Below are 17,527 nucleotides of genomic sequence, written 5' to 3' on the forward strand. Positions count from 1 at the left end.
GTGCACAGTATACAGTAGGTACTCAAATTGCCTTTCATTACCCTCTTCATCTTCCCTTGTAGAACATCAATTAATGGGAAGAATTCACTGTTATCAAACACTAGCCTTTTGATAATTCTATCCCCTTTTTCCCCTGTACTAAAATTTTAATGGAGAAGTTCTGATTCTGATACGTAGAGAAGCCATTCAGAGCTTCATTACTTTAATGGGGCACCTGAGTAGCTCAGTGGGTTAAGCATCTGACTCTTGATTTCGGCTCAGATCATAATCTCAGGGTTGTGAGATGGAGACTCAGGCCCTGTGCTAGGCATAGATCCTGCCTAAGATTCTCTCTCTCCCTCTACTCCCCCAGCTTCCCCCACTCCCTGTTCACCTGCGTACTCATGCATGTTCCCTCTCTTTAAAAAAAAAAAAAAGCTTCATTAGTTTATTTATTGATTACTTAAAACCATGTATCTTATGTTCTTATCCATGTATCCATGGATACATGTATCCATGTTCTTATCAGTTTAATATCTGATACGTCCTCTATCCGAGGACAATATATTAAATGGATTTTTGGAGCAGGGAGATGGAATAGGAGCTTGCTCCGTCCACTCCGCGCATCGACCTGGTATTGCAGTACCTCCAGGAACGGTGCACCCCCTCGGGGGAAATAACCTTGTCGAAGAGAAGTTTTTGCCTTGCGGGGAATGCGGCTATCGCTGGGTTTGCAGCCTGCTTCTTTCTTGCTGTGGGGCCTGTGTCTCAAGCCAAGCTGGAGCCTGCGTTTGTGCCGGGCGGTCTCTTTTTCGGCTTCCTTGGGGCGCTCTGACGCTAGAGGTCTCGTCTCTCTGCCTTGTCTCTCTGCCTTCTGTGTGTTTCCGCTGAGCGTTCCCGGGCTTTTGGGAACTCTAATGCAACCGGCCCTACTGCCTCTACAGATCCGGTCGGAAGGAATGGATGTACTGACTCTTCCTATCCATGAACACAATTTCGCTTCCTTTCCTTTCTTTTCTTTTTTTTTAATTTTTATTTTATTTTATTTATTTGTTTATTTATTCATTTTTATTTTACGATAGTCACAGAGAGAGAGAGAGAGGCAGAGACATAAAAAAAAAAAAAAAAGCTTCATTAGTTTATTTATTGATTACTTAAAACCATGTATCTTATTCTTACCTCTGTATTTTTAGAAGAAATCATAAACACTTGGGAGAGTCAGACCCAAGTACTTCCCATGTCATTTCAGATCTGATAGCTCTCTTGGATGGCCTTGGCCTCTTCCTAGATGGTGTTGAACTGTGAATCATTCAAAACCCATCTTGACTGGTACATTTTCAAAACCTCTTAAGACTTTAATCTAGGAGTGAGAGTAGATCATCTGCCAACCTCATGTTAGCATCCTGTCTGGTATGTGCAAATGTTAACTCAGCAGAGCCCAGCTCTAACAGGAACTTTAACAACAGAACATTAGCCAGGGGAGAGCCATTACTAGAAGAGACTTGTTACCAGCATAATATGGATGAAGTCAAAAGAATCTCTTATTTCATTTCACCACCCCCACCACACTGTTAAAGTTCATATTTACTCTTCTATTAAAAGTAGTTCACAAAGGTAGTGCCCATGGATGGTAGTAATCCTGAGCACTACTGCTATCTGACTTCATATAAATGAGCTAATGTCTGTATTATATCCTAGAATATGACTACTCTAAAATATCTCAATAACAGGCTTTAGATAATCCAGTGGATATTTTTTTGGATATCAACTAGGTATCCAAGTGGCTTGGGAGAAACTATTGTTTCTGTTATACATGATTTCCTGTGAATAGTTTACTATATTAGAGATTCTAGAATAGCATTAATAGATCTTTCTGTGATGATAGAAATGCTCAGTATTTGCACTATCCAATATTTTAAAAATTTAAATATGTCACTATAGTTCACTAACACATTATATATTACTTTAATATATCACTGTAGCTCATAGACATTTCTTTGTTTAGAATTTGCTGAACTAGGTGACATAGCTCATAGAAGAAAAACTAAAAACCTAAACTAAAGAATTTCATCATTTAAGCTGTTATGACATTGGAAGAAAATAGGCATGGATGGAGGCATGCAGTTTAAAATCTACTCAAGATTCTATGAGCCAATATATGCAGTTGAGGCCTTTGATTCATCTGCCTGATGTTTGTGAGGGAAAATTGGGCCTATAGCAGCAGTGTCCAAGACTTTACAATTAAGGTTTTTTGTGATAACATGCTCTGCAGTATTTGCCATGAGCTTCTGGACTTGGAACTAGGTTGTTTTTTTTCTTTTCTTTCTTTTTTTTTTTTTTTTTTTTTAATAAGATCTTATTTTTAAGTAATTTCTATTCCCAACTTGGGGCTCGAAGTTTCAACCCTAAGATCAAGAGTCACATGTTCCACTGACTGAGCCAGCCAGGCACCCCTGAACTAGATTTTTAAAAAAAGGTTCAGGGATACACAATGCCTCTAAGTCAATATCCAATACTAGTGTTTGTTTTTTCAAATGGTAGTGCCATCCCTGTGGCTGCCAAAGTCAGAAAACTAGGATTTGTTCTTTATTTCTCCCTCTCACTCACTTCTCCAGCCAACCTATCAGCAAACCTCCTGATTCTGTTTCCACTTTACTGCCACCAACCTAGTTCAACGTATCTCTTATATAGACAACCATTCCAGCCTCCTGTTTCCATTCTCACCCTTCTTCCAATCTGTTTCTTATACGATTTTTTAAAAATAAATTTTAAGAGTGATTTTCTTAAAATATGTATTAGAGCATGTCACTCCCCTGCTTAAAACCCTTTAAATGACTTTCATTCCATTAAGAATAAAGTCCACATGGGGCACTTGGAGGGCTCACTTGATTAAGCATCTTTCCCATGGCTCAGGTCATGATCCCAGGGTCCTGGGATCAGGCTGTGTGCTGAGTCGGGCCTGCTTAGCAGGGAGTCTTCTTCTCCCTCTCCTGCTCCCCCTGCTTGTATTCTCTCTCTGTCAAATAAATAAAAATCTAAATAGACAGATAGTTATGCCTGGGTAGTTCAGTGGTTGAGTGTCTGCCTTCAACTCAGGGCATGATCCCAAGGTCCTGGGATTGAGTCTCGCATCAGGCTCCCTGTCGGGAGCCTGCTTCTCCCTCTTCCTACATCTCTGTGTCTCTCATGAATAAATAAATAAAATCTTTAAAATTAATAAATAAAGTCCACATTACTCACCAAGGCTAGTAAATAGAATGACTGTATGTCCCAGTCTGCTTTTGATAGTCTTGGTTATTGTCTTGGCATGATTATTATCACAGTCCCTTTTCTCTTGTTGAGTCATTAAATTATGGTTCTCCCTGGCTAGAAAGTGCTATGTAATTTGGTCTCTCACTAAGATGAGATGCAGGGGAAAGAGAGGTTTTCTCTTATTCACTGACCATGTACTGGCCATACAGGCCTCCTTCTGGCTCTGAGTTTGGTTGCTAATATTATTCTGGCTCACAGCTTTTGCTAATTTAGTTTCCTAGAATCTTTGTTCTTCATTTCATTCCTAGCTAGTTTTTTCTTTATCCTTCCAATTTGGGCTTAATGCCACCTCCTCAGAGAGGCCTTCCTTGACTATCCTTTTCTCTTTCACTTTCCCTTTTGTATTCTTCTTGGCATTTAATATAATTGCATATTGGTTTACTAGTTTATTATGGTCTACTCTACTAAAATGTAAGCTAGGTGAGGGCAGGGATCATATCTTCAGCACCTACCGTCATTCATGTTCTTTAGAAGGCTTTCAGTAAACATTTGTTGAATGAATGAGTGTGACTAATTGATCAGTGGTTAAGAATTCTGCCTCTACCACTATGTACTCTTGGACAAATTAGTCAAGCCTTCCTTGGTTTCTTCTGGAAAATGGGAATAATAAAAATAATTGCATTAAGTTAATGTGATGATGGGGCACCTGGCTGGCTCAGTCAGTAGAGTATGACTTATGATCTCAGGTTGTGAGTTCAAGTACCCCCATTGGGTGTAGAGGTTACCTTAAAAAAATAAAATCTTTAAAAAAAATAATAAAGTGGGTGTGATAATTAAATGAGATCATGCAAAATAAATGTTAAGCACTTAAGTAGTTTTAGCTGCAGGTTAAGTAGAGGGCCTTCAAGATAAACTGCTTTTTTATTCAGACCTTATTTATATAAATTAAAATGCATACTACTTAATTATGATGTTTTCAAATAAGCTTTTAATCAAATCAGTCAAAATAGCTTGTTTCTGAAATAGACACTACTAAGGTTCTTCCTCTGCTAGGAGTTAAGTTCCATGAAGACAGGGATTTTTACATTTCATTGATTCTTATCCCAGTAAATTCATATGTGTTGAATGAATGATAGACAACTAATGAATAAAATAATACTTGGTAAAATTTTAGTTATTTATATTTGTTTTTCCCTAATGTAGCAGGGTTGTCCAATCCAGAGCTTGCTATTGTATTACATATAAATGCATATTTTAAAGGTAAAACGCCTTAGATACCTTAATATAATTAATTAAGTACAAGTGACATACTTTTGTTGTTGTTTTTGTTGTCTTATTTTCTCTTTGATGGGAGACTAGTTTAACACAAAGCTTTATAAACTTATTTTACGAATGTCCAAATAGCATGACTTAATTTTTTTGCAAGAGAATGATCAGAGACTGAGGTCTTTTTTGACAAAAATGGACTGATTAAGCAGTAAAGTGATCCTAGTAATGAAGCATGTTTGCTCCATCGTTTCTTTAGGTTGAGACACACTTACCTTAAAAATTCTAGTAATGAAGCATGTTTGCTCCATCGTTTCTTTAGGTTGAGACACACTTACCTTAAAAATTTGAAAGACTCTCAGTGAAATCCATAGAGTTAGAAGCAATGTTACTGAGACATCTATGTGTCTGTTGGTAACTAGACATATCTTTTATTATTTTTTAATGCACTATGAAAAGCATAGAAGACTTTCTCCTAGAACTCTTCAGTTTTTCCCATCTTAAAATAACTTCATCCTTTTCTGCTAAATGCACCCTGTCTTTTGAGTCTTGTTAACCATTCATTATGATTTATTTCTTTAGTTGTAAAGAATGTTCTTTTAGTGTATCTTCACAAGGCTGCCAAACCTTTACTTTTTGAGCAGCTTCCTTCATGTGACTGTCCTTCACTGAATGAAGTTCATTGTTAAGAGCTCCCTTCTCTCACTGCTGAGGTGTTTGTTTTCCCTACTTTGGTTTGGTATTTCCTTCTTGTAATATGCCTCTACTTCAGAGTTCTCTTTCCAAATTTTAAGGGACTTGTGGATCTTTAATGATATTCGTGTGATCACTTAAATTAACCAAATCTTCTTTACTTAAATAGATGGCCTTCCACTGTGTGCCATGAAACATGCTAAACATGTTATAGAAATTGCCTATTTTAATCCTCATAACAACCCTATCAAATACGTGTTATTTCTGTATCTTCAATGAAGAACACTAATTGCCAGAAGTTACCCACTACTAACTAAATGGCAAAGCCAGACTTAACTCTAGTCTATCTGAGATGTTGCACTTAATGATTGTTCAGAAATTGATTAAAATTTATTACTGGAAAATAAATTATTACTGGAAATCTCTGGTATGCTATATGGGGGATAGTAGTATATCTTTGGGTATATTAGTTTGTTCAGTTGGCCAAAAAAAAAAAAAAAACAGAGAAATTCTAGTTTTACATCTTCTAATTTTTTTTTAATTTTTATTTATTTATGATAGTCACAGAGAGATAGAGAGAGAGGCAGAGACACAGGCAGAGGGAGAAGCAGGCTCCATGCACCGGGAGCCCGACGTGGGATTCGATCCCGGGTCTCCAGGATTGCGCCCTGGGCCAAAGGCAGGCGCCAAACCGCTGCGCCACCCAGGGATCCCTAGTTTTACATCTTCTAAAGAGGAAAATGAAGCTAAATATTGGTCACTTAGGAAATACTATGTAGATTGCTTGTTAATGTTGTTAAGGGAGTTAGAGACTGAAGATAAAAGATTGGTTTTAGTCATGTTTTATACAGTTTGCATGCATTGATGATTATGCACAATGTCACCAGGTCTGAATATATATAGAGGGAGGCATCATTTCATTGATCAGATATTTTAATTTAAAAACAAAATCAAAATGTTAGTGTTGGGACATTCTCTCCCCTCTACATTTACTTCATAGTTTTACACCCCTTTCTGCATATTTATCAAAGCTCTTTGACCTTTGCAGCTGCTTTGCTTTTGTGTAACATGAAGTGTTTCTTAATGCCGTTTATGAAGGCAAGGAGCCCTGCAGAGTTCCCCGTGCACCCATATGTCCATTTAGTCTTTATAATCCACTGTGTCATCATACTGGTTAAGTAATGGCCTGAGGTCAGGAAGCCTAGTCCGCACAGCTTAATTAAGTCACTTACTTCTCTTTGGCATCAGAGCTGTAAAGCCTGACCCGACAAGTAAGACCATCTGTTTTGTGCTTCACTGTTTTAGATGTTCATACTTGACTTTATTTGCATTGATTTTTGCTTAGGTCTTGCCCAAGTGATCAGAGCTTGTAAGGCTAGTATGTTAATATCTGAGGAACTGAATATGTTTGAAAAGTTGATCTGGTTCTCATTTGTAGGTTTTCTGGGAATTATTAAGAATAATATTATGATATGCTTTATAATTCAGGAGCCTATTTCTATTGCTAAAAGTGCCGAGCTGAACCACGCATTTGGTTGCTGTGATCAGAAACTTGAGTGTAGGTGGTTCAGTTTTACATAAGAATCTTTGGTGGGTTTTATGTTGGAAGCATAGACTGCACTATAGGTGGTTGATATAAGTAAACTCTATTGCTTGCCTAACATTTTCACACTCTAGTTCCCACACCCCTTCCATTCTAATTACCCAGCCTTTCCAGTGTGGAAAAGTATACTCTGGATCTAATTTTTGAAGTGACAGTCGTGTGGTCTTAAGTCCTTACTGATTTAGTCAAGAAGGTGTTGGAGAATTTAAATTCTTCTGCCCCAGAATAGTTTTGCCTCTGGCTCTTAAGTGTCATCACACTTTCCCAAATTATCCTGGCTGTTAGCATTTAGAAAAATAACCAGACATATGTTATAATCATCCTTTTTATTTAAAAAAAAAAAAAAAGAATGTTTTCCTCCTTCTAGTGGCACCAGTTCTAGAAATGGTTGAGGTTCATGAAGAGCTGAAAAGCTAAAGATTCTGCATGTAGTTCTTGTGTGCATTAGTTACATCTGGCACTGGGGCCATAGCACATTGCTTTCAGGGGATGAGCTTTTGGCCAGAGCCATGTGTAATTGTGAAGGCCAAGAGTAGCAAGTGGGGTTCTTGGTGTGGGTTGCATTGGCCTAGTATAAAGGTACCCATTTCTGTTTTCAAAAAGGTACAATGAAGACTAGTTGATGGCTCTGGTAGTGCCTGCTTAGAATAGATAACTTCCTGAGCGCCTGGATGGCTCAGTCAGTAAAGTGTCCAACTCTTGGTTTCAGCTCAGGTCATGATCTGGGGTTGTGAGATCAAGCCCACTTTAGGCTCAAGGCTCAGCACAGAGTCTGCTAGAGATTCTTTTCCTTTCCTGTCCCTGCCCTCTGTTCCTACCCCACCTCCCACACATGCACGCTCTCTTTATCTAAATAAATAAATGAAATCTTTTTTTTTTTTAAATGTAACTTTCTGGGTCCTAGGAATAATTTGTAATAGTTAGATAGAAACTCTAAATTCCTATCATCTCTAGTAATTGTTCTTTTGTTCTCTTAATTATTAAATTTCTATTATATTTTATTGTGCTACTCATAGTTTTAACAAGGACAGTACAGGCCACTAGTTCATCCAGAGCTACCTGCAATCATCCAGTAGTACTGGAAAAAGTGACACTTTGCCTGGTATGTGACAGATGCCTCTAGTTAGAGGCAACCATCTCACTGGTCAGCCCAGTGTGAATTTGGCTGGACTCTGTTGAATGTTTCTTAAATAAACAAGTTTTCCTTTTGGCAACGGTGTCAGACATACGGAATGCAAGAGTCTGGCAAAAGCTATGTCAAATAGGGTCCTTAAGCTACTTAGCTGCTAATGGCTACTGTCACTGCTGTGACTGAGGAAATATCTTCCAATTGGAAAATAAAAGTCAACTTGCTGCCAAGGGACAAATATATTCATCATTTATTCTACCAGAATAAAGGGCAGTTATAATTGCTTTGCTGAACAAGGAATTCTTGCATTTAAGTTATATTAATCATTAAATCGGTAAATAAAAAAAAAAGGAGAAAGAAAAAGAAAAAGCACTATCGAGGATGTTTACTGTGCTTTCAATACTGTTGGGGTTGGGGAAATTATTTGTGACATGTAAATATATTCTGCAGTTCTTGTGCCTGTTGGAAAAATCTAATGACTTTCAAAAGCATTGAGTAGCTCTATTTTCTCTAGTAAATGTGAATGCTGATAGAAACAAGCTGCTAGGAGGTGGAATTTGGCCAATATCCATTTGGTTTCTGGAGATGTTTTGTGTGGTTTTCTGGATTGGAGTTTATGCAAGTTATAAATTCCTATTTTATATAACAGTAATTAGCTGTAAAAGTAATTCTTTAGTTACTGGTCTAAGTACTTGCTTGGTTCCTTTGGGCCCATGTGACTATTATACCAATAAAATTAGTCCCAGGTATTGAGGCCTAAGGTGAAGAGTTTATTAGAGTTTATGTTCAGCACAAGAGGATTTGAATTGTCTAAAATAACTGTCCTTTAGGAAAGGAATCCTTTCACATGTACTTTTAAATTTCACATAAGTTTTTATCTTTCACAAGAAGCATAAGGAATGTGTATGGTTAATGTCTGTATATTGGAGGCAAGTGGTTGAAGGGGTCAGAGGAGAAACCAGTTTTTTGTTTTGCTTTGTTTTGTTTTGTTTTGTTTTGTTTGGTCTATTTGATTTGCCCAGTGAATCCCTGAAGGGAAAGTAGTTAGAAATAAAGATTGAGGAAAATGAAGCCTAGTAAATAGTCTTTTTGACCCAACTTTGCTTTAAGGTTTTAATTAAACCTGCTGTTTCTAAGAAGGAACAGTCTCTATTTTTGAGTCCTTAGGACTGTGGAACAGATTCCACTATTGTTTTACTTATTCCCTGAGGGTGGCCTCAAGATAGGGTGAAACCAGACAAACAGGATCTCAGACACCACCATCCTTTCCAAATCCTCTGGGGTGACAGGGTGGGATGGTGTGGACTTGTCGTAAAACATGGTATATAAATCATTTTCTAGGGAAAAGTTGATGGAAAAAAATTTTTATTTTGTGTAAAGTATAAATCCCAGTGAATTTATTGAGAGGTCACTTGGAGAGGGAGTTTTAAGGTCCCCAGTGAAAATATTTGATGGATTCTGTGTGCCAGACACATTGTCAAACGCTTTAAGTGTGTTATCTGATGATGTGGAATATGAACGTCTCATAATCCACTTAACAGATGAGGAAAATGAGGCTAGCCCAAGGAAGCACAATAATACTGGATCCAGTATTCTCTGATCATCAAGAATGTGCCAGTCTCCTCCACATGCCTTACCTAGAATGCTCTTGTTGTTGGGAAATCATTACTGAAAGTGAGCAAAGGGACTTTCCAGAAAAAAATTGAGATCTCTTAGGGACTTCTAAAATAAATGATTTTTGTTCGTATAGCATTATTGGAATAAGTTTAAAGGCTACTTAGAGTTGCAGTATAATTTCCAGATACCCTTTAATATAATTACTAAGTTTGGAGATCAAACCAAAAGATTTAAGAGAAATGTCATACAGACTGTTTTAAAACCAAATTTCTACCATAGGTACTTGGTTGTGTTGGATTTTTTTCTGTCCAACTAAGTAGGATAGAAGGAAGTGGGCACTTTGAATTTGTAATTCTACATAGAAAGTACAGTTTGTGATTTATATTGTTTTAGAGGAGAGAATCACTAGGGGGGAAAGCTTTATATCAAAATATATGTCTATGTATGTTATTTTTCCTTCTCTGAACTGTAATAGGATTTCCGAGACGCAGTGGCTCATGCTTCCAGGCAACTTGGGAAACCAGTTATTGAGGACCGGATCCTAAATCAGATTCTGTACTACTTGCCTCAGCTGTATGAGCTTAACCGGGATCTCCTGAAGGAACTGGAGGAAAGAATGTCAAACTGGTAAAAATGGACTGAGCGGCTTTCCCAAAGTCCAATTTCAGATGAAGCCATAGGGGCCCTGCTTGTGACAGAGAGGTGGTGTTCCTTAATTGAGTTGTTTCAATGGATTGAATCTTCTTGGCAGTTACCTGTAGATTGGTCATTTTATTTTTATTTTATTTTCTTAAAGCTTTTATTTATTTGAGAGAGGGCAAGTGTGTGTGAGAGAGAAAAAGAGAGAGAGCTCGCATATGAGCAGGATGGGGGAAAGGTGTGCAAAGGGAGAAGCAGACTCCCTGCAGATCAGGGAGCCCAACAGGCCATCCCAAGACCTCAAGATCATGACCTGAGCCAAAGGCAGACACTTTCTGAGCCACCCAGGTGCCCCAAGATTGGTCATTTTAGATGGCCGAAATTCACAACCTTGATGCACTGAGCTCAATTTTAGACTTGTTTAAATTCTTTGGTAATATTGCCCAAAAGCAAAAGGGTTCATATTCAGCCAATTTAACTTTTTGAGATTGAAGGAGTTTACTTGACATATTCACATCAAAATGTCTTTAAATGCTTTATTATCTTTTCGGAAGTTTCATGAATCTTTCTTTATATTTTAGAAAACAGGCCATTCTCTGAGATATAATGGGTTTGTTTGGTTTAGAAAATTTACATGTGTATGATACCATTGTAGGCTATAGATTTCCAAACTGGAAAAGAATACCAAAAAGGTTAACTACTTCAGTGGGTTGTAGAAAGTAAGCAGAAACTTCAGTAACATTTTTGGAAACATGTAGGAAATTCGTTCTAGGGGGATCAGATTTATTGTCCCTGGGGAACCCCAAATGGTTAGAATTACAAAATAGCATCACATACTTTCATGATCAAAATTTCCTTGTAAGTTTTCTTTTCCAGAAAAATACCTCTTGCCTGATTTGGAAATATCATGCCTCTCTGCATGCTGGGAAAATGTGTTAGATAAGTGATTAATTCTTAGATGCAGCCTAAGTGTAAAATAACACAGAGTTAAGGACTGAGGATGACTAAGAGGTATTTTTAAAAGTCATACTAGAAATAAAATGTGATTACAAAAGAGTTTTCCTGGGATGCCTGTGTGGCTCAGTGGTTGAGTGTATGCCTTTGGCTCAGGGTGTGATTTCGGAGTCCTGGGATTGAATCCCACATAAGACTCCTTGTATGGAGCCTGCTTCTCCTCCCTTTGCCTATGTCTCTGCCTCTCTCTCTCTGCTCTCTCTGTGCCTCTCTTGAGTAAATAAATAAAATCTTAAAAAACAAAACAAAACACAGTTTTCTCATACACAGTCTGTCATTCTTCTTATAATTATCTTTAAAATTACTCAATTAGCTTTGTTTTTTTAATTGCCTTTAAAAGATATACATATTTATGCAAGTAGATGGTAAAAGTGGCTTAAATATATTTTTTGCTTGTGCTAAAAGTTTTCTCGAGTTTAGACTGATAGATGTTCTGCGTTAAAGTATTAAGCATTCATAAGAAACAGACTAAATTGATTAAAGGGACAGCTAAAACGATAATTATGGGAAAAGCTGCACTTATTACTGACATAAAACTCTTCTAATCCTTGGATAAGATACTTATTAAATAAAATCTTTTTCTCTCAGGGGCCTTCAGGTTAAGGCATACTTTTTGGTTTGTATGCTTTCTAAAATAACACTAATTTTTACATTGGCTTTTAGTAACTTTTGAGATACTTCTGCATTCAGCAAGGTTTTGAGTTTTCTATGGTATACTCGTGAGGGCTCTAAGCATGGCAGGAATATCACATTGCACAAAACAGATAAGGCTCTTGCTCTCATTTTAGTGAGGGGAGAACCAGAAAAATAGACAAGAAGCATTAGATGAAAGCAATTTCTGATCTGGAAAGATGTAAAATAAGATGATGCACAGGCAAGTGAAGATTGGGTGGCTAAGGAAGGCCCTTTGAAGAGGCGAAGCACTTTAAAGTGACATCTGAACGTAAAGGAGAAGCTGGCCAGGGTTCCATATTTCCAGGCATGCAGAGCTGTTAGTAAAAGTTTGCAAAGTGGGAATGACTCTATGTCAAAGTAATATAAAGAAGGCTAGTGTGGTTGGAGAGTACTGAGAAAGGAGAGAAGCGTGACACAGGTCAGAAAAGTAGGTAGCAGCAGGACCAATGGGGCTTTGTAAGCCAAGGTAAGGGGTTGTTGGTTTTCCTGCTCATGGGAAGCCATCGAAAGTCACATTGATGTAATGCATGTTTTTAGACTCCAAGGCTGTGCAGAAGGATGAGACAGTAGAAGCAGGGAAAGTCAGAGGGCTGGGAAAATCTAGGCAAGATGTGATGGTGACCATGGGAATAGTGGAAAGTAGGCATTTGGGGATAGGAGATGTCATACAAGAAGAGAAAAGAGGAAGAGCTAATGGCTTAGACTTGGGACTCTGGTCTTCGTTGGATGTTTTAGATACATTAATGACTCTTTATGTTTTTGTCTATCTCTTCTCTATCTTAGGACTGAACAACATAGAATTGCTGATATCTTTGTAAAGAAGGGACCATATCTAAAAATGTATTCCACATACATCAAAGAATTTGATAAAAATATAGCTTTGCTGGATGAGCAGTGCAAGAAGAACCCAGCTTTTGCTGCTGTCGTTAGAGATTTTGAGGTATTTTGCTACCATATAATATTGAACCCCTTTTACATTTTTTGTTGTTTTTAAAGCTCTAATAATTTGCAGTCATTGAAAACAAAAGGTATTAAAATACAAACCCTTCAAAGTCAAAGAGGGGATTGAACAAATTAAAAGGTGAGAACGTGTGTACAAGATTTATTTTTTATTTTTTAAAGATTTTATTTATTTATTCATGAGAGACACAGACAGAGAGAGAGAGGCAGAGACACAGGCAGAGGAAGAAGCAGGCTCCGGGCAGGGAACCTGATATGGGACTCCATCCCGGGTCTGCAGGATCAGTCCCGAAACTGAAGGTGGCGCTAAACCGATGAGCCACCCGGGCTGCCCACTGTACAAGATTTAATTTAGAAAATCTCTTATTGCATGCTAGAATATTTTGATGGGTCTCCTTTGTTGTTGTTGTTGTTGTTGTTGTTGGGAAGTACACATAAAATAAAACTTAATCATCTTAGCCATTTTTAAGTGTATAGTTCATAGCATTAAGTACATTCACATTGTTTGCAACCAATCTCTAGTACTCTTTTTATCTTACATTGCAACACTGAAACTATGCCTAAAACAATTCCCTAGTCTCCCCTTCCTAGCATGGTGACCATCATTCTACCTTCTGTCTCTGAATTTGACTACTCTAGGAACATTTCTTATTTTTAACTCATTTTTTCCTTTTATTGTTCTAACAACTGATCTGCAGTGAAGGATGGGAAATATAATTTGTTTCTCTTTAGATAAATAACACAGGTTCAGTGTCAAAGTTAAGAAAAATGACATGTTTATAACCAAAGCACTGTGTTTTGACTCAAGCTATGAGAGTACAGCCGGATTTGATTAGAGATAAATGATATAATACATCTCTTGAAAATTAGTTTTAACTAAAATTTTATTTAAGGCCTTCCCCCAATCTTGGATAAAATGTGAATTATTATGTGTTTTAATATATATTTCTCTTTTTTGAAACTAAAAAACATCAGTGAGTTCTAGTCATGCAAATTTAGAAAAGTTGTGCAAGTAATATTTCTGATTTCTTATTTGTAAATGAAACACATAATTAAACTTGAAATAATTTGTTGTCTTTTTTCCTTTTTTTTTCTTTTCCTCTCCTCTGATGTCTTCCTGATGTTAAGAAAGGAAATGTGATTTATATAGCTATGGCAACTGATAATTGACCCAGGTTTTCATCAGTGTCCAGTGAATTGTTTTGTTGCCTTGGCAGCAAAAAAAAAGAAATAAGACAGGAAAATTAGCTGTCTTGGTTAATGATGCTTGCATGGTAGATGCTTTCTTAAATGCAGTATCATTATAATTTTAAAAATTATTCTGTGTACCAGACCCTAGAGGTGCATATTTAGAAAGAGATGAAATGATCGGAGCAAATCTAAAGAAACCCTTCCCCACCCACCTGAGCTGTGGAAGAAGTGCAGGACATCTTAGGATGCAGGGATATTTTCACTCAGCCATTTGATGCCATCTCACAGTAAATTCCCTGTTTTGGAGAATGGCTGCAAGGCCCAGGATTGGTTAGAAGTGTCTGTTGTACATACTAAGGAAAAGAGCTTTAAAGGCAGAATCAAATGCCTTTTTTGGTCAAGTCAGAGTGGCTCTGGAGTCAAACATTTATATATACACTGATTTGGAAGTTGTCTTTTATAGCCATTCATCTGAGAAAGACGTCCATCAGGCTTATTAGAAAAGGTATGCTTGGGGATCCCTGGTGGCTCAGCGGTTTGGCACCTGCCTTCAGCCCTGGGCGTGATCCTGGGGTCCCGGGATCGAGTCCCACGTCAGGCTCCCTTGCAGGGAGCTTGCTTCTCCCTCTGCCTGTGTCTCTGCCTCTCTCTCTGTGTCCCTCAGGAATGAATAAAAAAAATCTTTTAAGAAAAGAAAAGAAAAGGTATGCTTAGCAAGACTGCTTTTCGGGTTATCTTTAATTTCTGCAGTGCTCCCCAGTTATCGTGAGTATACTGACCTTAGGCCCTGCTTATTATTTGAATCTAGTTCCCAGTAGCTTTATTTCTTCTACCTTATCTTTAGGGCCATGCAGTTCTCTAGGGTTTGTTTGACCTTGCGAATACATTGGCAGATACTTTCCTAAGTGGCAGCTGCTGGGTATGGTGGGCTCTAATTGACCTAGAGCACAGGCTGCAGCCACCCTTGTCTGTGAGAGGGTTGTGAACAAATTTTTCCAGTGAGCCCATGACTTTAGAGACCTACCTGTGGGAGAGGGTGGGCTAAGTGGTGAGTTGGCTGTGGTTTCACTCTCAACGTAGAAGCTGTGCCTTAAATAAAGAGAGCTTCTCCATGAGTCTCCTTCCAGAGTTGTTGGCTTTCTAAAGTTTGGCTTCCTGGGCGCTTGAATCTGGATCTTTTGCTTCTTAAAGTGAAGGCTTGTGTTTATTTTGGATACCATTTCGTTTCAGATGAGCCCACGCTGTGCTAATCTGGCCCTCAAGCACTACCTGCTAAAGCCAGTTCAGAGGATCCCCCAGTACCGACTGCTGCTGACAGGTGGGCTTTGGCGGTTTGCCAACCAACCAATGCTGCTTTTATGAAACTCTCCCTCTTCTAAGAACAGCTTTCTTTCTAACACTCCAGTAACCCCTTTACCTGATTTATAGATTTATTGATTATAACCTCACATAATATATCGCCAGAACTGAACTTCTCTTGTTCTTTGATCATCCCCCCGTGCATTCTCTGCTCTGGGCATTCATACATGTACATCATACCATCCCAACCCCACATCCCTGCACTGTTTTACCTGATTAATATTATTAATCCCAAGAATGTCCTTTCCCAACCACTCAAGAATGAGTTTAAGGGAGTCACTCCTACATATCTGTATAGCAACTACTCTTGCCCTCACTTACCTCAGATGGTATAAGGGCTTTGGTCATAGTAAGTTCTAAATTAATATCAGCTGCTATTAATAGTAGTAATACCCTTATCATCATCATTATTATTATGTTGTTATCATGTTCATTGCCTGTATCTTCTACTAGACTGTAAACTTCAAGATTACAGCATTACAGGATACTATAATAGTGAAAAAAACAAAAAGAAGAAGGGTGGAGCCTATGATTTGAGTGAAGGCACATACTGCTCTCAGGGCTGTATATTCATTGGCTCTCCCAAGTCTTCACGATAGCTGTGCATATATCAGAATATTATTTACATAGATGTAATCACAGGCCTATAAAGATAAGTAGTTTGTCATCACAGAAAAGCTGGTATAGTCTCACACCAAGTCTAGTATCTGATACATGCTACTAGGTCCTCTGGAGTATTTGCTGAAATACAGTGGATATACAGCGAATTAATATACCTATGTCATGTACATTAAGAATTGTGTCAAAATGGATAAGAATATCAAAATGCCACCACAACTAGGGGCACCTGGGTGGCTCAGTGGTTGAGCATCTACCTTCAGCTCAGGTTGTGATCCCAGGATACTGAGATCGAGTTCTGCATTGAGCTCCCCGCAAAGAGCCTACTTCTCCCTCTGCCTGTGTCTCTGCCTCTCTATGTCTCTCATGAAATTAAAAAAAAAAAAAAAAGGCCACCACAATTGTAAATTCCATCTGCAGTAATTTTATGTGGATAGATTTTAAGGTACTTGGTTCCTACTGGTATTCTTAAAAAGTGGTGTGCATTCTCCTTTCCTTAATCCTTTCTCGTAAGCCAAGAACTATGTTGGATAGAGTAGGCGAATCCTGGAAAACCAGGATTTCCTGATAGTCCTTTAGGCAAAGCCTTCCAGGGTTGCCTTTTAAAAAACAAAGTGCTGTTGAGGAATACCCCCTTCAGCATCAGGACCTGGCTACCCTAGGTGTTTCAAGTGTTTACTTTGAATTTCTAACTGTGAATCAGGCACTAGATTTTTTCTGGAATGACATAAGGCAAACCAAATAATTTGAGGATATCCTGTCCATTTGTACTTTCTTTCCTTTACTTTTGGCAGAGATTTAGAATACACAGAACAAAAGGAAGTACAGATGCATGTGCTGTGTTTTTGCTAGATAAGTTCAATGCTGTATCATAAATGAAGCTATCAAATGGCTTAGGCTCTTTCTACAGCTGTGGAATGAAATACTGTTTTTAGTGGCAGAAGAACTACTGTGGTTTCAAATGAGAGAAGAATGGAGCAGGACTCTCAAGTTTTAATGTAAAAATTCCCCCCCCACACACACACACTATGACAGATCAAAGTAAAAAAAGCTACACATACATTTAGTTTAGGATTCATGCAGCATTTGGTTTTAACTAAGAAATGAAATAGCAAAAGCAATTTTTAAGAATTCTTTTTTAAGAGAACAGATTTTATTTTGTTTTATGCTAGCAGCATAATATAAGCTTGGGGTTGTTTTGGTTTTGAGCTGCCTCTTTCTCTAATCTTAAAGCCTGCCATCCCTTCTTTAAGTTGGTAAGTCTCCATTATTTATTTATATATGGTAGACCCTCAGTAATCGTGGATTTGCTGAAGAGTAATAGTGATGAATGGATTGTTCAAGGTCACAAAATCAGGACTAAAGTTTAAGAAAGAACATAAACTTTGCAAAGAAACAACATAGACCTCATATTCTTCATCCTATGCCTTTTCATCCATTGATTCAAATTCTTCCTTTCCTCTAAGCCTGACCTTAAATCCCCCCTTGCTTTTGAGGCCATCTCTGATTAGTACAGTCCTCCCTGACCCTTA

General features: G+C 37.9%; 1 protein-coding gene and 1 non-coding gene across 3 annotated transcripts in view; both read left to right on the forward strand.

The window, feature by feature from the left end:
- Positions 1-17,527, forward strand: part of FGD6 (FYVE, RhoGEF and PH domain containing 6) — a 110,272-nt gene that overhangs the window by 54,597 nt on the left and 38,148 nt on the right. For both annotated transcript variants that reach the window (XM_041738378.1, XM_041738379.1), the window contains exons 6-8: positions 10,015-10,166; positions 12,651-12,807; positions 15,249-15,336. In XM_041738378.1, the coding sequence (XP_041594312.1) occupies positions 10,015-10,166; positions 12,651-12,807; positions 15,249-15,336 (397 nt within the window). The remainder of the gene's footprint in view (positions 1-10,014; positions 10,167-12,650; positions 12,808-15,248; positions 15,337-17,527) is intronic.
- LOC121481705 lies at positions 463-647 on the forward strand. Its single transcript, XR_005985375.1, has one exon. It is a non-coding gene; the product is annotated as a U2 spliceosomal RNA (small nuclear RNA).

This window comes from Vulpes lagopus, chromosome 23 (assembly GCF_018345385.1).
Source record: "Vulpes lagopus strain Blue_001 chromosome 23, ASM1834538v1, whole genome shotgun sequence".
Lineage (NCBI taxonomy): Eukaryota > Metazoa > Chordata > Mammalia > Carnivora > Canidae > Vulpes > Vulpes lagopus.